Genomic DNA, 23,368 nt, shown 5'->3' on the forward strand with positions numbered 1-23,368 from the left:
CTTCTTCCCCTTTCCTCTTTTAACACTTTCTCATTTGATGATCCTATCAGCTCTGTGGGTTCAATTGTTATCTCTATAGCAGAAAATGAAGAATTAAGAAGCCTCTTGATAAGGATAAAAGAGAAAAGTGAGGGAGAAAAAATGGAAGAAATGTCATATTGTATATTCTTAGTCTCAAAGATCATTGCAGATGTCAACTGCAGCCATGAAATTAAAAGATGCTTGCTCCCTAGAAGGAAAGCTATGGCAAACTGGACAGCATATTGAAAAGCAGAGACACCACCTTGCTGACAAAGGTCCATATAAGCCATGGGATTTTTTCCTAGCAATATTTGACTGTGAGAGTTGTATTATAAAGAAAACTGAGAACTGCAGAATCAATGCTTTTGAATTATGGTGCTGGAAAAGACTTTTGAGAGTTCTTTGGATAGCAAGGAAATCAAATCAGTCAATACGTACAAAAAGTTATTTCAGATTATTCACAGCAAGGTCAATTATTGAAGCTGAAGCTTAGATACTTTGGCCACATAATGAAAAGATAGGACTCATTGGAAAAGACCCTGATTATTGGAAAGAATGAAAGCAAAAGGGGATAGAAGAGGATGAGATAGATAGTGTCATGAACAAGAACTTGGACAGAATTTGAGAGAGACTGGAGGATAGAAGTATACTACAATCCATGTAGTCATAAAGGATTGGATACTGCTGAAAAACTACAAATTCAGATGATTCCCATATCTATATATCAAGTCCCATTTTATCTTCTGAGCTTCAGTCCCACATCACCAACTGCCTACTAAATATTTCAAATTGATTGTCCTGCAGTATCTCAAATTTAATAAGTTCAACACAGAAATCATTATTCCTGCCTCAACCCAGCTCACTTTTCTTCTGAATTTTCACACTACCATTGAGTATCACAGTCCTCCCAGTTACTTAGATTCACAATCTCACCACCACAATAATCAGATGCCAAATCACATCAATTCTATTGTAAGACCTTTTCCTTTCTACTCACACCCCATATAATTAGTTAAGAGTAGCTCTACTCACAACCCTACTTCAGGCTTTCATCACTTTTCACCTAAAAGGAAGTTGGAAGGTAATTAGTATTTGTGTAGTGCTTACTATTGCTAGACACTGTGCTAAATGCTTTATAAATATCATATCATTTGATCCTTCTACAACCCTAGAAGCAGGTGCTATTATTGTCAATATTTTGAGGAAACAGAGTCTAAGGTAGCTGATGTTTCCAAGATCACATGACTAATAAGGCTCTGAGACCAGATTTGAATTCAGGTTTTCCTGACTCCAAAGTCCCAGTGTGCCATCTATTTGTACCACCTAACTACTAGACTAGACTATTGAAATAGCCTCAAATTTTTTTTCCCTACCTCAAACTTCTGTCCTTTTCAAATCAATCTCCCAACAGTCACCCAAATAATTTTTCTAAAGTGTAGGTGATCAACAAACTCCAGTGGGCTCCTATTGTATAGAGAAGCAAATATAAACTCTTGATATTTGGAGCATTTTTATAACTTTTCCTCCTTTCTTGCTTTCTAGTTTTCTTTAACTCTGGTCCCATCAGTCCATACTCCAGACATCCTTGCTGTTTTATCTATAATATTCCATTTCCCATCTTTATGGTATTGTGCCAACTGTCCCTGATGTCTAGAATATGTCCTGCCCTCCTTGTCTTGAAACCATGAGTTTCCTTGAGGACCCAGTTCAAATACAATATTGTATATGAACCTCTTAGTGTTCATTACTCTACCCTCTCTCACTTCAAACTCCAACCAGCCCCCATTCAAAAGTATCTTGCCTCTAGCAAAGATTTCTTCTTTGTGAACTTGTCCTGTACAGCCACTTTCCCCATCTTCCTCTTCTTCAGCACCATTTCTGTTTTATCTTCTAACATTGACAACTGAGGTGTTGACTCCAAATGTAGTGGTTCAATTCAATTGATTATATGACAATCAATTATGATAACATTTGGTTATTATAAATGTTAACAGACCTGTTTCATGAAGGAAACATATTTAAGTTGGTTCTTAAACCAACCATATTTTTTTGCATTATCATCTAAACCCTTTTCTATTTTCTGATATTGTTTGTAATCTTTTACCATCTGCCTCTATGATATTTAAAAAAAAAAAAAGCTTATTTTCTGAATTGTTGTTATCCTTAGCTGCCACACATCCCCATTTGGCAAGAAAAATCATGCTGTTGGCCAAGGCAATTTTGGAGTTATTTTAGTCTTTTTCTTGTGGCTATTGCTTTACATTAATCAGAGTTTTGTAGAAAAATGGTGTTTGTCCACACTTGTGTGGATTTTTTTTTTTTTTGTTATCCATCCTTCATCTCATTTTTCCTCCCCAAAGTTGTTTGAGAATTTGAGCTATGGCTTTTTAACAATTATATATAGTATTTTTTCATATTTATTTTTCTAGTTTAGTATTGACTTTGATCATTGCTGTTAATACATTCAAACTATTGATTGAGAAAGCACTAACATAAGAGTATCCACTGATTTCCTGTTTTTTGGATTTTTTTCTGTAGAGTTGCTTTTTATACCCCATGTCTATTGCCTTCTGATTCATTTCTTTAAAAAAAATTATAAGAATTCGTCTTCTGAATAAACTAAATCTTTGATTTCTTTTGGTTCTTGATCCTGAACCATATTTCCTAATTTTTTTTTTTTTTTTTGCTGTTGCCCTCCCTCAACCAAAATCCTTCTTTGATGCCTCATAATGACATGGAGGTGATCATGATCCTTCAAAGTCATGCATAGTATCTCTAATGAAGCTTTAGCAAAATTCAGCAAACTGCAAAGTGAAATTCAGCAAGTTGCAAAGACTTTAAATTTGTTATAGATTACATCTTTACATGAAAACCATAATTAAATTTTCAGAGGTTCCTCACCAGAATGACTTCTGTCTGATGAATTTTTTTAGCTACAGTAATTTCCAGGAATTATCTCCTAGGCCATAGTGGTATTGTCATTCACACTGGTAGATAGTGTAATAGCCATGAGAATTATTTCTCTCCCACCCCTTGAATCCAAGTAACTGAGTATCATAGTGTATAATGGTTTGGTTTAGAAGATTTTGCTAGGCATTTTTTGGTATCTTTTTTTCTTTTATCTCTTCATCATGAACAAATTTCATCATGAACAGAATTTCATGAACAAATTCTAACTATTTTCATGGTGATCTTTTTGTTTATTCTTCTATTTTGCAATCGAAAAAAATGACCAATTATCTCATAAAATAACAATTCTTGCTATATTTGGGCAACAATGACATCAACCCTGCCATATTTTTCCTTGATCTATAACTTATTTTTGATTTAAATTATGGTAAGAATGACAATATTGATATGGTTTATTTACTCCAGGAGCATGCATGTCTATTATTTATTTGTCATTGTACAATGACCTTATATTTGAAATTTCTAACAAGTAAAATAGTTTTAACAAAGTAACTATAATTATAGTTTAAGAACTATATGATTCTTAACCTTCTCTACTCAGTTTTTGTCTACTTTGCCACCGTAACCCCATAGTCATGGGGTAGCTAGGTAGCATAGTGGATAGAGCACTAGCCCTTAAGTCAGGAGGACTTGAGTTCAAATCTGACCTCAAATCTGACAGAAGTAGAAAGGCCCTACATGGAAGTGTAGACCATTATTTAATTTTCTTTGGTCTATTAGTTGTTGTGGATAGAGAATTCATTACTTGCTTCTCTTTGGTGGGGTTGTTCCTCAGAGGTTAGATATAGTCTATTGGAGCATGTATCCCAGGACTCAAAGCAGTTAGATGTCACAGTGTGTAGAGTGTCAGGACTGAAGTCAGGAAGACTCATCTTTTTGAATTCAAATCTGGCCTTAGGCACTTTCTAGCTATATGACCCTGAACAAGACACTTAACCCAATTTGCCTCAGTTTCCTCATCTGTAAAATGAGCTGGAGAAGAAACTGGCAAACACTTCAGTATCTTTATTAAGAAAACCCCAAATAGGGTCATGAAGAGGTGGACACAATTTTAAAATTGACTGAACAAATAAATGTGTGCTTAAGCAAAAAGGTGAACTGGTTTCATTGTGAAAATGAAGAATCAATGGCTAGCTCTTGTCTTCCCCTGCATCTTTACTATGTTAATGTCAGCCCTTATCCTGAAGCCAGGAACATAGTTGGCACTTAAAAATACTTATTGACTCACTTAAAAAAAAAGTGAAGAAAGACTCTGTCATACCATATGGATTCCCTTATTGAGAAACTATGGAAGAACTCAAACAAGTGTGACCCAGGATAGTCAGGCAAGACTGGATTGCAATCTGCATTGCTAGGCAGGAAGTTCACCTCAATAAGATCCCAGCTTTATTTAAGTATTTGAATCAATAAATATCACCACTTTGTTAAAAAGTAAAATGATAAATAAATGAATTGGAGATAATTTATTTTTCATTATAAGATAAAAATGATTTGCTTTTATGGAACATCTCTCACCCAGAGATTTCAACTTATCATTTTGTAATCATGAATCCATTAATCCACCCACGGGCCCATCTGCAAAAAATAGACATTATCACCTCTTCACAGATGAGGGAGGAACTTCCAAAGGCTATGTAGTAAATCAGTGGGTAGAAAGAAGAAGTAGATTCCTTGAGTAACAAATCTTAATAATAAACTCCAGAGATTTTTAATATATTAAGAGAAATTATTACAAACAATAATAGCAACCAGAAGGTCTGTACACACAGCCAGATACTAATGTTTAACTTGGAAATGAATATTCATTTTGAAGGAGAGATGAATAAGCAGAAAAGGTCCTTCAATATAAAGGGGGAAACTGAAAACAGGTTTTTTTTTTCCTTTTCCTTTTTTCTTTTTTCAAATTAGAATAGCAGTAAATCTGGATATGTACTAGAATGCCAAAGGATGGGTAAAATTCTTTCAAATTTAATTTGGAATAAAGCATTAAGGGAGTTTTCAAAATATCTGTTGCTAAAGATCTTTTAAAATATAAAGTCATGGGGTAGCTAGGTAGCATAGTGGATAGAGCACTAGCCCTTAAGTCAGGAGGACCTGAGTTCAAATTTGACCTCAAACATTAATACTTCCTAGCTATGTGACCCTGGGCAAGTCACTTAATTCCAATTGCTTCAGCAAACAAAAGAATATAAAATCATCTACACTGGATAGCGTAAGCATCCAGCATGTAACTTGATGAAACCCAGATCATAGACTGGTTGATACGTAAGCAGAAAAGTTTTTACCTAATTAGCTGCTTTTTATCAACCCAGAGACTTTTTACAAGATCAATACCAATATTTAACTTGAAAATGAATATTCATTTGAGGCAAAGCATAAGTCTATTAAATCCTTCAGAAAAGAGCAGGCCAATAGAACCTAATTACTTGAAATTTCCATCTAAATGATCAAATTCTGAGCAAGATTTAGATCCATTGGTAAAAGTACATTTACTTTCATGGAATTTTTTCCCATTAATTAATCCATTTATTTTCATATCATGGGCCACAGATATTTGGTAAAGAGATTTTTCTGATCTTTTAATTCCTTCAGTCTTCAGATGGTATAGTTGACTGTTACTTTAGATATGACATTGTAGGTCCATGTACTACCAGCTACTGTTTTCATATAGAATCCACAATGCCAGAAACTTGAGATAGTTCATCTATTCATTTTGGCCTTACCACAGAAAAAGTATGTGTATTTTGCATGCTGTCTAATTTCAATGTTCTTCATCATTTTTCTGAGGGATACATAATGTGTTCCATATTAATCAAAAATTGTGATCTTTTTGATTCATTTAGTCATCTTGCTAGCTGCAAGACCAGAGTTCGGAGAACCATGAAAAACTGATGGGCACTATCACTGATGTAAATCTGGATTCAAAGTTGAGATGTATGCTGATTGAATATATCCAGAAATAGCTTTAAACTGATAATGGAGGAGGATAGAGAAAGCTGGCCATGAAGCTCTGTTGAGTCAGATGCTATCTATTATAGGGAATAGTAGGTATAAGAAAAAGAAAGGTAGAGAAGAAAAGGTAGGATATGGGATAATATCCATGAAGAAAATAAGCAGCATAAGCCACAGATTCAAAAGTCAATGCAGAAATACACAAAATATAATTAATTAAACAAGATGAATAAGGGATACTAACACAAGGATGTTAGTGTATCATTGAAATTTGATGAGTTAGATTTCATGAATAGGCAAAAACTCTGGGGAAGCAGAAATACATATGAAAAAGTTATATTCTGTGAGGAAATCCACAAATTGGAAAAGAAAGCATGGTGGAAAGGATCAATGGAGGAGGGAAGCAAAAATGATATTGTTGTGAGAGTATACCACAGATCACCTGAACAGAATAAGGAAATAAATGAGTAGTTTAGGATGCAGATCATAAACTTGGAACAGAAGTAAGATATAATCACGAGGCCTACTTGTGTGAGTAATATCTTTACCCATGGATCCTATTTCTGCTCTCCAGTCAAAAAGTAGAGTACTTCTTCCACATGACCTTCCTTCGGATATTTGAAAGTAACAGTTAGGACACCTCAAAGCCTTCTATTGTCCACGTTCCCTGATAGGCATTTAATTCCTTCAACCAATTTTCCTATGGCCCATTTTCTGAAACTCTTGTCAATGTTCTGTTCGGTTTCCTCTGTAGAGGTTTCCAGGTAGTCAATATTATTTCTAAAATGTCGCTCCCCAAACTGAACACAGTGTCACCAATGTGGTTTAAATAATAGAAAGTATAATAGAATTTTTAGTTTTTGTTACTATTAGGTATATGCTTGTTTTATGTTGGGAGTTCTTAACCTTTTCTTATGTCATCTCTACTCCAGTAATCTGGCAAAATCTATGGGCTACTTTTCAGAATAATGTTTTAGAATGAATTTATAATTGAAAGTACTCAATTTCACTTAGAGGTTGGTGAAAATAAAGAGAGAGAAACAGAAAAGAGAGAGAGAGACAGAGACAAATAGAGAGAGAGAGAGATAAGGACAGACAGACAGAGACACACAGAAACAGAGAGAGAGACAGAGACAAAGACAGAGACGGAAACAGAAAGAGATAGAGACAGACAGACAGAGACACAGAGAGAAACAGAGGAAGACAGAGAGGGAGAAAAAGAGAGACAGAGACAAATAGAGAGAGAGATATAGAGAGAGACACACAGAGAGAAACAGAGAGAGACAGAGAGGGAGACAAAGAGAGACAGAGACAGAGATAGACAGAGACAGAGAGAGAGAGAAAGACAGAGACACAGACAGACAGAGACAGAGAAACAGAGAGGGAGACAGAGAGAGAAACAGTGAGAGAGACAGAGACAGACAGAGAGAGAGAGAGAGAGAGAGAGAGAGAGAGAGAGAGAGAGAGAATATGTGTGTGCTTCCCCATAAATGCTTCCAGACCCCTAAAAATATTTCAACAGAGGAACCCAGATTAACTCCCTTGACTTATTCTAAGCTTGTGGTCTACTCTACACCCAAAATATATGCCTAATTTCTCTGTTGCACATCAGAGTTATAATTCCTTGCTTTTTTACTCTGCTCTTTTGCTAGCTTTGAAATTCATTAGTTATATTTTCAAAACTCATGAAAGTGTTTGTAAATTATAAAACTTTATGCAAATATAAGGCATCTTCAAATATTTTAATTACCTATTAATGTGTTGTGCTATAACATTATCACTTATTTTCCTAATATTAAAAGCAATTTCTTTGAAGATCTTTAATGGCAAAAAGCTGATGGGAAGGGTAGCTTTTTCCAAGATGGGAAGGAGAGATTAAAACATCATGGAAGGCAGAAGCCGGAATGGATAGGGGAAACTCAAGAACATTCATTTTCTATGAAGATGAGAGGCACCCAGGACAGATGTGATCAGTGGTGAGTTGATGGCAAAGAAGGGAGCTACTACTGTATACTGAACACAGTCATGAACAATTCAAGCCTAAGTGACACCATGGAGAGAATACTGTTCTTAGAGTCAGGAGGACCCGAGTTTCAAATTTGACCTGAGGCTTTTTTTACTTACTTGGACAAGTCACTTAACCTAATTGCCTTGCCCAAAAAAGAGTGATTTGCTTGCACAGAATTTACTGTTTACTTAAATGTACCCATTTACTGAGTTGTGGGACATGATTAAGTGATTCCCATCTTTTCTCTCTCATCCCTGACTTATTGCTGACTGGCCAACAGGCATCACAGATCTTGGAAGATTCCTAACCTATTTAAACCCTGTTTACTTGCTGTCTTTATTTTTATAAGAATTTTTGTCTCCAGATAAAGATGAATAGATTTTTAAAAATTAAAAGAGAGGATCACAAAAGGGAGGAAAGTTCAAAAGCGAATATTATAAACTCAAGAGTGTATTTAGCTCCCTTCCAGAAGAGTTCCACCATTAAGAAAATATATGCTTATATGTGAATGTGTGGAACAAAGTTTTTGTTTCCATAAAGACATTTTATATATAAAATTAAAAAGAGATGGGAAAATGCTAGGCTAGGCTGGTTTTTTAGATAAAGAGATTTTTTTTTATTTCTCTTTTTATGTCTAGTCCTGAAAGTGGTTGGTATCTTACACATTGTAGGTGCTTAAATGTTCCACTGAAAGGAATTATATCATAGAACCTTAAATATCATTTAGTCCCGTCTTCTCATTTTATAGGCAGCTAGATGGCCCAGTGGAGAGAGCACTGAGCTTGGAATCAGGAAGACTCATCTATATGAATTCAAGTCCAACCTCCTATACTTGCTAATTATGGGACCCTGAGCAAGCCACTTAACCCTGTTTGCCTCAGTTCCTCATCTATAAAATCAAATGGAGAATGAAATGGCAAACCATTCCAGTATCTTTGCCAAGAAAACCCCAAAGGGGTCACAAATAGTTGTATATAACTAAAAAAGTTCTGAACTCTTTTGCAGATTTTAAAGAATAGGAAATCAAGAGCCAGAGTGGTTAAGTCCCTTGCCCAGAATCATACAGCTTGTAAATATCAGCAGTGGGATTGGAATTCAGGTTTTCTAAATTTCAAGAAGGATCTCTTTCCACCAATTCCGTGGTCTGTTTCTTTATAACTGAGACACAAGTCAAAGTCAACATTATTTATTGGCCAACAATTATTGGACAACTTGAAAACAAAGGGGATCTTAGAGATTGTACTGCAAGCTGAACAATGGGTGTTCTTGACTGGGAAAGCCCTTTGGAGAAATTGCATTTTAAATATTCATGTTTCCCACAGTTCTTATTAGACATGGCTTGAGGAATACACAAGGAACATTGCCAATTCTGTATAGAGTACCTTGCCACTACAGTTACAGGAACATGCTCATGGAGCCAGCATGTCAACATCACTTTACTTCGATCATCATCTATTCTGCTATTTGAAGGTTCCATAATTTTCCACCTAAACCAATGATGACAATTCTAACAATAGATTAATTGCATGTTTGGAATACATTTTGAGATAGTAACAGAGGAAAAAGTTAATATAGCCAAATATTTCTTTCCTTCATTACTTTGCTTGCTGCTTTCTGCTGTTTCTTTTATTTAGTGGGGACAGTATGAGTCTAATGTACTGGTTGGAGCCCAAGCCCTTTACAACTTCTCTTGGCTCAAGTACTATTTCTGAAATTCAATTTATGGATATTCTCAAGGAATGTGAATGCTGCCAGAAGGGTTAGATGAAAAGAACTAAATTTACTAAAGACTTAGGATTTCTCCTTGAAGTGCACAATTAAACCTTTATTTTTGAACAAGGGATCATGTCTTCTAAAAACATGGAAATTCTCAAATTAATCAATCAATGGTTTATTAAATCCTTACTATGTTCCAGGCACTGTGCTTTCTACTAAAAATACAAAGGCAAAAATGAAACAGCTCCTGCTTTTAATCTTAATTTTTTAACAGGAAGAAAAAAGTGAGGTCTGTGCTTCAGAAAAGTACCCTGGAACATTTCTAATGTTTTATTTTATTTTTCAATTCATGGAACAAAACAAGCATATCCATAATACAGTACAATGAAAAATAATTGGAAGGTGGCCTAGCTGTACCAGATCTAAAATTTTTTATAAAGCAGCAGTCATCAAAACTGCTTGGTACTGGCTAAGAAATAGAGTAGTTGATTAATGGAATAGGTTAGGTTCACAAGACAAAATAGTCAATGATATAGTAATCTAGTGTTTGACAAACCTAAAAACTCCAGCTTTTGGGATAAGAACTCACTATTTGACAAAAAATGCTGGGAAAACTGGAAATTAGTATGGCAGAAACTAGGCATTGATCCATACCTAACACCCTATACCAACATAAGGTGGAAATGGGTTCATGATTTAGACATCAGTGATATTATAAGCAAATTGGAAGAACAAAGGATAGTTTACCTCTTAGATTTGTGGAAAAGGAAGGAATTTGTGGCCAAAGAACTTGGGTACATTATTGAATGCAAAATGGATATTTTGATCACATTAAGTTAAAAAGTTTTTGTACAAACAAAATTAATGCAGACAAAATTAAAAGGGAAGCAATAGACTGAGAAAAAATGTTTACATTCAAGGGTTCTGATAAAGACCTCATTTCTAAAATATACAGAGAATGGATTCAAATTCATAAGAATTCAAGATGTTCTCCTATTGATAAATAGTCAAAGGATATAAACAGGCAATTTTCAGATGAAGAAATTAAAACCATTTATAGTAATATGAAAAAGGTGCTCTAAATCACTACTGATTAGAGAAATGCAAATTAAGACAACTCTGAGGTACTACCACACACCTCTCAGATTGGCTAGAATGACAGGGAAAGATAATAATGAATGTTGGAGGGGATGTGGGAAAACTGGCACATTAATACATTGTTGGTGGAATTGTGAATAGATCCAGTCATTCTGGAGAGCAATTTGGAACTATGCTCAAAAAGTTATCAAACTGTGCATACCCTTTGATCCATCAGTGTTTCTACTGGACCTATATCCCAAAGAGATTTTAAAGGAGGGAAAGGGACCCAAATGTGCACAAATGTTTCCTGGCAGCCCTTTTTATAGTGGCAAGAAACTGGAAACTGAGTGGATGCCCATTAGTTGGAGAATGGTTGAACAAATTATGGTGTATGAATATTATGCAATATTATTGTTCTATAAGAAATGATCAGCAGGTTAATTTCAGAGAGGCCTGGAGAGACTTACATGAAATGATACTAAGTGAAATGAGCAGAACCAGGAGATCATTGTATATGGCAACAGCAAGACTATATAATGATCAGTTCTGATGGACATGGCTCTCATCAACAATGAGGTGATTCAGAGCTCTTCCAATGATCTTGTGATGAAAAAAATCCATCTGCACCCAGAGAGAGGACTGTGGGAACTGAGTGTGAATCACAACATAGTATTTTCACTCTTTTTTATTGTTGTTTGTTTGCATTTTGTTTTTTCTCATTTTTTTCCTTTTTGGTCTGATTTTTCTTGTGCAGCATGATATTTGTGGAAATATGTATAGAGGAATTGCACATGTTTAACATATATTGTATCACTTGCTCACTGGGGGAGGTGTGGTGAAAGGGGGGGAGAAATTAGAACAAAGAGTTTTGTAGGGGTAAAATTCAGAAATTATTCATGTATATATTTTGAAAATAAAAAGCTTTAATAAAAATAGTTCAAATGTATATTATTAAAATGACTGGAAAAGCCAGATAACATGGCAGCTAAATATCATGATACTTTGAAAAAAATATTTAAAGAAGATGGGTATCAGTGTGAGTAAAACAAGATTTTTTTCTTTCTTTTAAATTTAATTTTTTTGGTTACATCTTAAGTTCCAAACTATCTCCTTTTTCATCTTTCCTATTAGAGAAGTCCATCATTTTTCACCTACACACACTCATGCATGTATATATGTTGTGTGTATGTATTCAGATATAGATATATAAAACCACACTATGCCTACTTCTTATCAATTGTATCTCTGGAAGTAGACAGCATCTTGAAGGTCCTATTTAGATATTTATAATACTCAGAAAATTTAGTCTTCTTGATTATTTTCAAATACTTGTTGTTGCTATATATAATGTTCTCTTGATTCGGTTCCTTTAGCATACAGAATTTAGAATATAGAAATACACATTTCTTTTCCAACAAGTTGGACTTAGACTGAGAGCAGGGTTGAGTCACAATTTGGAGAAAAAGAAGAAACCTAAGGAGAAGAACTAAAATTAAGGTTTGGAAAAATCCCTAAATCCAACTTTAGGAAAACTGGAGTCAGAGATTTCAAGTGCTTATAGGGTTTGAAATCTTGTTCTGAGATTAGTCCTGCATGTACATGGCCAAATTACTGAAATGGTCCTTTACTCTCATGTCTAGACTTGCTAGGAACATCTTGAATGTATCTTTGCATGTATGTCAAATGTAAGAGATCATTACCAGAAAAAATTTGCATTCAAAAATCTTAGAAGACATTCTAGAAAATAAATTAATTTAGAGAGAAGGACCTATTTGCACAAAAATATTTGTAGTAGGATTTTTTGTTTTAGCAAAAAAAAAAAAAAAAAAAAAAAAAAGATTGTACAGAGACTGAAAATTTATCGTGTACAATTTGCTATTCCCTCCAAATATACAAAGTTACCATGTAAATTATTTTCTCTTTTTTCTTCCTGTCCCCACTCCCCACCCTATATGTATATATGTATATGTAAGATTACTCTATACATTAATATAATATAATATAATACATATACATACAATATAATATAATACATATACAAATAGAAGATTTATCAGTTTGTTTGTTTTTTAACTTGTGGAAGATGGCAATGGTGCCCTTAAATTTGGTCATAAATACATAGGAAAGAAAAAGACTAAAGGTGAATTATTCTTTGAGATTTCTGATCCTAATAATAGCACCTACCTTTTATGGTTGCTATGGGATTTAAAAGGAGTAAAGTAGTAAAACATGTGGCATACTTAAAATATTACATAAAATGGGTAGCTACTTCATTGATCCTACTATGACTTGTGCATAAAGCAGTGATATTGAATAATGGAGATCATTAAAAAAAGGACCACCCCCCCAAAAAAAAAACAACCCAACAACAGAGTATTGGATATAGCAAGGAGGACTTTTGGAAGCTAAGGAAACAAAAAGCATGGCTGTTTACTGCATTTGGCTTCTAAAGTTTAAAAGTCTAAAAGTTTAAAGAGTAAACTTTTGCTTTGTTTTATTTTTTCATACTCCTATTGTTAATTCTTTGAGGAAAGCATTAAAGTGTGTAACTACTGCAAGTATGGTGGTAATCCAAGGCCATCTGAAACCTTAGTGTGCAGCTGGTTGTCTGAGTTGGTTCAATTGGTTAGGACTGTGTGGGCCAATTAAGTTTGATTTGTTTCATTCACAGATATAGTCAATATCCCAAATGGTGGCCAGCTGTCTCTAAAATATAGCCATTAGTTGTGGAGAGGGAGGAAAGAAGAAAGAAGCAGTTGGCAGTGTAGTGTGTAAATGAAGTGATTATCTAGGGGAGAAACAACTTTAAATTCAGATCCCACTGGTAAGTTAGCAGTGCCAGCATATTACTGTGATGTAGTTAATGTGAAAACATTTGAAAATACTTACAAATGGGCCTGCTCTAAAAAAAACCAAACCAATTAATTAATTAATTTTTAAAATCCAGAAAGTTACCTTAACTTCCAGCTCAGGCTGCCATTCCACGCCATACCACAATAAGGTTTTATCTTCCCCCAACTCCCCTTTTTGTATTATCATCTTCCTCCATTGGAATGTAAACTCCTTGAAGGCAGAATTTATTTTGCTTCTAATTATATCCTATGTGCCAAATTCTAAGGTAAATGCTAAGGACATAAATCCTTAATAAATGTGCTCTTTCTCTCTGTTTCTCTTTCTCCATCTCCCTCTTCCTCTCTCTTTCTCCCTCTCTCTCTTTCCTTCTCTCCTTCTTTCTCTCTCTCTCTTCTCACTTCCTCTTTTCCCCCCTCTTCTCTCTTTCCCCCTCTCCTTTTTACCTTCACCTTCTTCTTCTCCCTCTCCCTCTCCCTTTCCCTTTTTCTCTATCTAGATGATCTATCTCCTGGGAGATAGATTATGTAACTCAATTCAATTCAATGCCTACTATGTGCCAGTATTATCAACACCATTTTAGCTGGGGGAAACTGAGGCTCTAAGAGGTAAAGTTACTATACTTTTTGATTTGTTTCATGTGCATTTAAACTACTACTACATGTACATTGTGATATAGGATATCTTCATTTTGTCCAGGAAAATAACAGATTTATTTGCTCGAATATAATACTGTATTTGTTTGAATGTAGGTCCCAAATGGGATTTATATGAAACATGAATATATCAACTAATTATTACAGTTTTTCAAGTGAACATTTAAATATTAGAAATCTGTTTTATACCTCATTGTTTGGTATAACTTGTATATGAAATATTTAGCCAAATACAAATTAATAGAAACTAAAAAATTACTCATAATGTTCAAAAAAGAACAAGTCATATGACCTGTGTTTTCACTTTGTATGTTTTGGATAAGGCACAAGTATCCTGTTGCTAGTCAGAATAAGGTGTGATTGCTACAGGAAACATTTGCAAACTTTCAAATCCTGCATAGTATACTTATGCCAAGTTTATATTGGTTATATTTGTTCAAGGTACCTAAATCTCAGACAACATTTATTTCTATAACAGCTATACTCCAGATGTTTCACAGCTACCCTCCTGTGTAAAAGTGAGCCTGGACTCCTATTTTAATTATGCAGTTTTTACTTGTTTCAAGGTTTTTGAAGTGTAATGGAAGTACTCTACTTGAAAAACCGGGCCAAAAGTCAAGAGGGACACATCTTTAATAGTCATTGTCAACAAGCCAAAATTGTCATTAAAACAGTTGGATTTACCTTTCATGGAAATAAATTTTATTCTACTGCTTCAGTCAGTGTTCTCTTAAATTACTGAAAATCAAGGAAAATGTTGCCAAATCTAAATCTATACTTTAGATTGTTTGAATACCAATTGAAAATGCTCACAATTAATATTCCTCTTGTGAAATAAAAATTAGTTTTTGAACAGTTTTATCTGGAAAATACTTTTCTCTGTATGGACTACCAAGGATTTCATACTTGGAATTTAATGCTATGCACAAGAATTTTTTTAAAAAAAGAGAATAGTTCTATGATCTAACAGTTTAGGTTTGACTAAGAGTGGTCTGGTACTTCATGTGTAAGACTAGAACTAAATGAGATCTTGTAGAACATATAACAAAAAAAAGGTTTACTTAGCCTTGATAGGGGAAAGACACTCAGATCAGGGAAAGAATGTTCAGTTGAGCAGTTTTTCTGATTGTGTTGGTAGAATGGTCTACCAAATATGTTGAAGGGAGAAGATGGAGTTCCTTGTGTTGGGGCCTTTTTTTAGGAGCCGCACAACAAGTATGTTAGTATTTACTCCCTAAATATAGACAATCAGACTCTTGATGTATGTCAGCTGCTCAAGCCTTTATTCTCCTTTAAGTCTCCAGATTTCAATGCTTTATAAGGAAAAGAACTAATTTAGCCTACATGGAAATATACCCTGAAAGACCATTTCTTATTATGCTGATAGTATCGTAATTTCTAATGAAAAGAAAATTACTAATAAATTTCATATTATCAACTTCTACATAAAGAGGAGGAAGAAAAAAGAATAATGGAGAAAACTACTCACATGAAAATGATGCAGATATTGATTCATATCTTTAAAAATTTCGAGGTTTATAAGGCATTTGACCAACAATAATACTATAAGTTTTTGGTCATTTTTCAGTTGTGTTTCATTATTCACGATTGCATTTGGGATTTTCTTGGTGTGATTTGTCATTTTCTACTCCAGCTCATTTTACAGATGAGGAAACTGAGGCAAATGGGATTGAGTACCTTGCTCAGGGTCATACAGCTAGTTAGTGTCTGAGTCTGAGATGAGTTTTACTGACTTTAGGCCCTAGCACTCTATTCACTGTGTTGTCTAATTGCCCATAGCATAAGTAATTATACCCATTTTTCAGTTGAAGAAATTTAAGCACTTTTCCCCACATCCAAGGATGTTGGAACCAAGAATCAAAACAAAGTGATTTAAATTTAACCCATATTGAATTATTTGTTATCTATGGGAATGGGAAGTGGAGAGGGAAAAAACAATTGGACACAAGGTTTAGCAAGAATGAATGATGAAAACTATCTATGCAGATATTTTGAAAAATAAAAAGCTATTTTAAAAAAGTGATCCAGTCTTCTTTCCACTTGATTTGTTCACATTTTATTTATTTGTTTATTTTTGTCATGTTTTGAGGGACTATGGGTAGAACAACATCAATGATAGTCTTAAAGATGATCTGTGAATTTGATTATTATTTCTCTGCTAGACAGATTTTTTTAAAAATTACTTCACTTTCTTGATTTCAAATTAAATCATTACCATTACCCCTCTATTACTGTTCACCTTCACCCTCAGATGCCAATTATCTTACCAACTTCAGCCTGAGATGACTTTCCTTCTGCAGGCAATGGGAAGTATTGGTTGGAATGTGAATTGCTGCCATATCCCAAGAGAAAACCTTCTAATTTGGTATTTGGATCTGGACGAAGAAACTTCATGAGAATGGAGTCACCTGTGGTATTGATATAGACTTTCAGGTTTGGCCTTTTACCTGGAGGTGAGAAGAGAGAATGGGAGAGATGTTATTTTAATTCCTTTTTTTGAACATCTGTGAAAACTGGCCACCAAAAGATAGGTTGTGCTTATGAAGACTAAACAGATGCGACTATTTACCAGAGCCAATCATAAACTGTTTCCAAAATGCTTTACAAGGAGATGGCTAAAATGCAGTTAATTCTAAGGTCACAGAATAAAGCTGGAAGAGATTTTAAAGAAATAATGTTTTATTTTTCCTCCCCAATAATATGTAAAACAATTAACATTTATTGTTTATTTTTAAATTTTGATTTCCAAATTCTATCCTTCCTTTCCCCTCTTTCCTCCCTTTTTCCTGTACTTAGACAATAATAATTCTTTCTCTGAATGAAGATAACATTTTTCATCATGCATCCTTTGTGATTATCTTGGATCATTGTATTTCTGAGAATATCTAGTTATTTTCAATACTTCATTGTATAATAGTGCTATTATTGTGTACAGTGTTCTTCTGGTTTTGCTCATTTTGCTTTGTATCAGTTCATGTAAGTCTTAGAAGAGACTTTAAACATTATCTCTTCTAATCCAATCCAATTGAATCCCAGAGAAGGTATTCCTCTAAAGTCACTTAGTTATCAAATAGCATTTATTAAGTAACTACTATGTATTTGGCATTGTGCTAAGAACTGGAGATACAAAGAAAGGCAAAAGAAAATTCCTGCCCTCAAGAAGCTGACAATCTAATGGAGAGATAACATACATGTGACTATGTATGAACAAGAGATATAATGGATAAATTGCAAATAATGTTAGAGAGATGGAATAAAGGTAGTAAATGTCCAAGCCAGGAAAATATCCAATGCTCTATTCCTAGCAGCATTGCCCATCTTTTTTGGAGTAGTACAGAGAAGAGATAAATAAGAGAACTGGACAATTTTTTGGTCACTCAGTATTCCTTTTGATATCTCAGTTATTTTTCTTGCTGAAATCTTAAAAACATTAGAATTGGAAGGGACCTTCAACACAATATAAAAGATATTCAAAGAAAGGAGTAAGCTAACTAGGTAGAATACACTAGGAAAGTCATGCAGAGGACTTCTGAAGTTCTTTTCTAGGTTTTTATTTTCTTCTTTCCTCTCTTTGTTGGAGCACCAAGAACACCTTGAATGTTCATTGGAATGTTTTCCCTCTCTGTCTTCCTTATCAATCTTGTGATTGGTTGTTGTTCTTCATTCTGGAAGACGACTAAAATTACACCATTGTATTGGGGTTAAAGTACAGCTTGTCAATCAGATTAATATTTGATTTTAACTACTTCAGTTTTGCTTCACTCATAGAGCATAGCACTTTTTTTTTTGATGTGGACACTAGACCATAGAATGCATGGAGTAGACTAGAGTAGAAGAAATTAGAAATAAAGAAACAGTCCAAGAAATTAAGATTTTTACTTGTCAAATAAAGGATTGGATATTTAGTTTAGTGCCTATAGACAATACGGGCCATTGGAATTTATTGAGTATTGGCAGCTGAGTGGAAAAAAGATTGGAGTGAGTAGAGTTTTAATGTAGGTAAAACAATTAGAAAGCTATTGTAACAGTTCATGTGAGAGAAGAAGATATATATGAGAGTAGTTATGGAAGAATTTGCAAAATATGATAGGTATTGGGTGAGAAAGGAATATAGGGTGAAGAAGACCTTTTAAACCTAAAAGACTGAGAATAGTGTTGCCTTCAATAGTAATAGAGGTGTTTGGAAAAGGAGAAGATTTAGGAGGAAAACATAAATGAGTTCTGTTTTGGATCTACTGAGTTTGAGAGGCCTAAAGGATCTAGTCTAAGATGACTAACAGGTATTTGGAGCTCAGGAAAAAAACTAGGGTTAGATATATAAATCTGGAAATTGTCTTTAAAGAGATCATGGAAACTGATGATACCAAAAAAGAAAAGAGAATAGATCATAGTTGGGTGGGTGTTCAATGAATAATGAGCCAGCAAAGGAGATTGAAAAGGATGTCTTGAGACAGCTAGATGGTGCAGTAAATAGAGGACTAGCCCTGGAGACAGAAGAACCGGAGTTCAAATCCTGCCTCAGATACTTAACCCTTGCTAGCTTTGTAAACTGGGACAAGTCATTTGACCTCAACTTAATGAATCTCAAAAAGGAAGAAAGAAAAAAAGATAAGTCTAACAAGAGAAGAATCAGAATATAAGCGGCACTAATATCTATAGAGGAAAGAGTGTCTTTTAAGGACAAAGTAGTCAACAGTGTCAAATATAGTTGAGGGGCCATAAAAGATGAGGACTAAAAAAGGGATATGAGAAGATATCTTCTTCTAATCTTTCTCCCTGCTCTCCTCTTTTTTCATCCCAAGTCATCCTATACCCAGCTTCCAAGGCAATTTTTCTAAAGTGTAAGTTTAACCTTGTCATCTGTAAACTCAAATGCACCTACAAGACTGAATATAAAATTCCTCCTAAAATTTAATGCTTTTCATTACACAGATTTTTCCTAACTTTCCAGTCTTATATTTTATTCCCATCCAAACACCCTCTAATCCAGCTACAATGACCAACTTGTCATTCCTTGAACTTGACACTCTGACACCAACACTACCACTCCAACTGCTATCTGCTTTCCTTTCCTTGAAGACTCAACCCAAATCTTATCTTCTTTAGGAGAATTTCCCAAATTCCCCAACTGCAGGTGCCTCACTTCTCCTCTAAATTTATCTTTTGTATATATCTATTTATTTACCAATGGTCTCCTCTGTTAGAATACAAGTTTCTTGAGGGCAGGAACTGTGCTTTTCTTTGTATCCCCAGAGCTTAGAATTGTTACTGACAAAGGCTTATAGACTGACCAGTTACATGCAGTCTGATTCAGTTGTTTTGTTGTTCAGTCAGTTTTCAATCATATCTAACTCTTCATAACCCCATTTAGTATTTTCTTGGCAAAGACACTAGAGTGATTTCCAGCTCATTTTACAAGTCAGAAACTGAAGCAGGTAAGATTAAGTGACTTACCTGGAGTCCCAAAACTACTAAGTATTAGAGGCCACATTTGAAGTTAGAATCTTCCTGATTACAGATACTGTACTCTGTCTACCATGCTAGCTACTAGTCTGATTCAGAAACTATCCTTAAGTCTTTACAAGTGTCAACTACTTCATTCACATTTATATTATTATTAGGTATTTAATGATTCTGCTTTTCTAAAACACATTTATATAACTCCTATATTCTGAGCATGAGCTAAATTCATGAAGTGTTTATCACTTACCAGGTATTGTCTTGGACACTGGAAATATGAAAGCAAAATCAAAACCATTTCTGTCCTTGAAGAAAACTTACATTCTATTGGGTGAGACATATAAATATGTAAGTAGATACAAAATAACTGAGGTAATTTGAACTAGAAGGACACTAGTAGCTGGGAGGTCAGGAAAAGCTTCATTTCTAAAAATGGGGCTTTTTAAATAAAAAAGAGGGGATCCTGAGGCAGAAGTGAGATAGAAGGCTATCACAGGCTTGGAGAAGCACTGGAGAGGGGTCATAGAATGCTATTTGTTAGAAATGGAAAACAGACCAATTTGTGGCTGAACATTAGAACACTTACAAAGGAGTTTTGAATAATAAGGTTGAAAAGGTAGATTGGGGATAGGATATAAAGGGCTTTAAATGTCAAACAAAGGGGTTTGTGTTTAGTCCTAAAAGCAAAAACAGCAGGGTTTTTTTGAGTAGGGGAATGACATGATGAGACCTGTGCTTTAGGAAAATCAATTTGGCAAGTGTATAGAGGATGGATTGGTGAAGGGAGGCACAAGGCAGGGAAACCAATTAATTAATGGGCTTTTGCAATAATCCAGGCAAAAATTGATGAGGGCTTCAAGAGGTTAATTATGTCCTCTTTGTTAAGAATAATAAAAGCAATGGTATTGGTAATAATTAACATTTAAATTATGTCCTAAGTTTCAGTAAAAGCTTTATTCTCACAACAATCCTGAAAAGCAATGCTATTATTATCTCCATTTTACAGAAGAAGCAACTGAGGCAGATGGAAGTTAAGTGAGTTGTTCACATGGCTAATCTGAAGATAGAGATCTGAGTGTACTTTGAACAAAAAATAAAAAACAACTCAACTTTATTTCTTATAGCACTTAATATCTTATCCTGTGATACTGATTATAGTCTATTGTTATTATATAATCAATGTGATGAAGTCTAATGATTGTTTTACATTCTTGTTTTCTGTTGGATTCTGAATTCAAAAAAGAAATATGGTTTTTACTCATAGAGAATTTATCTAGTTTAATGTATTAATTTCAAAACAAAGAATAGAGCATATATATACAACTTTGAGGCTAAATAAAAGTATATCAAGTATATCAATTTAGGGTAAGTAAACCTTTTTGAATGCCAATTAGAAATTAGCCAAAAGAGAGTGACTGGATAGATACTATTTCTGTGGTACCCAATGGATAGATGGCTCTATTTTTAGAAGCCCCCATTATGGGGTGGTGAAATGAGTACAGTATGAGAAGTGGAATAGAGTACAGTACAGTATGAGAAATAGTAGAGAAATGAGTACAGTACACTTAGAGTCAGGTGAATTGAGCTTAAATAATAGCTCTGAAAACAGCTATGAACATGGGCAATCCCTTAATTTCTGTGAGTCTCAGTTTCCCCATCTGTAATTGTTGGATAATAATATTTGTTCTCTTAGCACACAGAATTCTTATTAGGAAAATCCTTTGTATGCATTGATATACAACATGAATATGCTTAATTAATTATAATTTTCTCCTCTCAATTAAATTTTCTCAATTAAAATTAGGTTCCAGTCCTTTCTCTGATATAAACTGAATATGTTAACAGGGGTAAGTTGCTATTTTTAATGAACAGTCAGCTTGGGAGTCGGAATAACCTGGATTCAAACCCTACTTCTGAATTATACTAGATATATGACCATGAGGAAGTCACCTAATTTCTTAATCTTCTAAACAACTATCTAAGACCTCAGACAAAATACTAATCTATATTGGCAGTAAAAATTCCTTTCTCTATAGGGAGATACCTATACTAACAGAATTACAGGTCAAGTCCTTATTCATTTGGGAACTTTCTGGAAAAAGCTGAAAAAAATTGGCCATTGAACATGGCTCAAGAGTGGAGGAAGGGGAGATGGGGAAGAACTGTCTTTCATTCTATAGCTACTGTTACTATTGGAAGGAAATCTTTAATTTTGTGAGAAAGTGATAAGTCTTGAAAACATATCAAAGAAGTGTTGAGTGGTTTGGAAGGGTGTTTACTGAATGACTGAACCATCTTTCTTCATTAACTGTGTGAGAATCTGTTAGTGGGCTGCATGACATATACATTTAGTATAATATCATAGTCTGACATGTTTAAGAAGTGATATTACAAGTACAGAAACATGGAAATACTCAAAAGCATTCTATCACACCATATGGGCTAAATGAAACATATGCCAATGGAAATGAAAGAGAAACAAACAAACAAAAAAAAAGAATGTGTAAGTTTTGGGAAAATAGCCACCGCCATGGTCATGAATAATGATTGGAAACTGTCAAAGTCTACTTTGGGTACTACTTGATCTGTGATATTTAACCCTAACCCACATTTTTCATCATCCTGGGGTATCTTCATTGGCTTTAAAGACAATTGTGAGGTTCTCAAAACATTTTCAAAACAAAATTATAATTCTTTTTTTATTTTTAAAATAAACATGTCATGCAGCTTTGTAAAAGTGGTGAGGTGGAAGAGATACAAAATCAAACAGCTGATAGGATATTGCCTCTCTCTTCAAAGAAAGGTAAAATCAACACTGTTATGTAGATAGCTACAATAGATTCTCCAGCCTAAACTCTGTAGTCATCATTCAGAGAAGCAACCTTGGGGAAGGGATCAGCCATCCCTACCAATCATCAACCAACTATCCCACATGGGACCAGAATATCAGGCTAAGTGAAGTAGCAAGGCACTCTAAGAGTAGACACATGGAGAATTGTACTAGAGAGCTGAACCATGACTAACACTTCAATAACCATCTCCAACTACTGACCAGTTGCCATCAATGAGGAGCTATTTCTCAGCAGTCACAGCCAAGAAAGTTCTCATCAACAAATTCCTTGACACTTTAAAGTACTTAAATATAAAAACTGCATTTGGTTATGGTCATTGAAAATGGCATTAAAGAAGATGTATTGACATATGCTTTGTTGGATCATAGGACATTTCCATTGGCTTGCAGCAGAAATTTCATGTATGTTCTCTACACTATTAGAATGTAAGCTCCTTCAGAGTAGATTGACTCTGATGTTCTTTTTCTCTTTTCACATTTCTCCCTCCTTCCTTTACTTTTCCCCTCCCTTCTTTTTCCTTCACTTCCTTCTTTCTTCTTCTTTATTTCCTTAAGATCATAAACTAATCATTAAAAATGTATTATTGTACACAACTCTGTGCTAAGTCCTGGGGTTACAAACAAATTTTAATTGGTTTCTATCCTTTAAAACCTATCTCCATTAATGATTGGGAATTATAAAGAATCTTGAAACTCCATTGTCTACCCCTCCTCATTTTTAGATAAGTAAATTAAGATTCAAAAAAGTAATATAACCAGAATAAGGTCACATATGCTTTAAGT

General features: G+C 34.3%; 1 protein-coding gene and 1 pseudogene across 11 annotated transcripts in view; both read right to left on the minus strand.

Annotated features, from left to right (window-relative positions):
* ABI3BP (ABI family member 3 binding protein) overlaps positions 1-23,368 on the minus strand; it is a 265,382-nt gene that overhangs the window by 177,259 nt on the left and 64,755 nt on the right. For all 11 annotated transcript variants that reach the window (XM_031959587.1, XM_031959589.1, XM_031959590.1 and 8 more), the window contains exon 2: positions 16,542-16,721. In XM_031959587.1, the coding sequence (XP_031815447.1) occupies positions 16,542-16,721 (180 nt within the window). The remainder of the gene's footprint in view (positions 1-16,541; positions 16,722-23,368) is intronic.
* LOC111719681 lies at positions 5,159-5,838 on the minus strand (annotated as a pseudogene).

Source organism: Sarcophilus harrisii, chromosome 3, assembly GCF_902635505.1.
Source record: "Sarcophilus harrisii chromosome 3, mSarHar1.11, whole genome shotgun sequence".
NCBI classification, from domain to species: domain Eukaryota; kingdom Metazoa; phylum Chordata; class Mammalia; order Dasyuromorphia; family Dasyuridae; genus Sarcophilus; species Sarcophilus harrisii.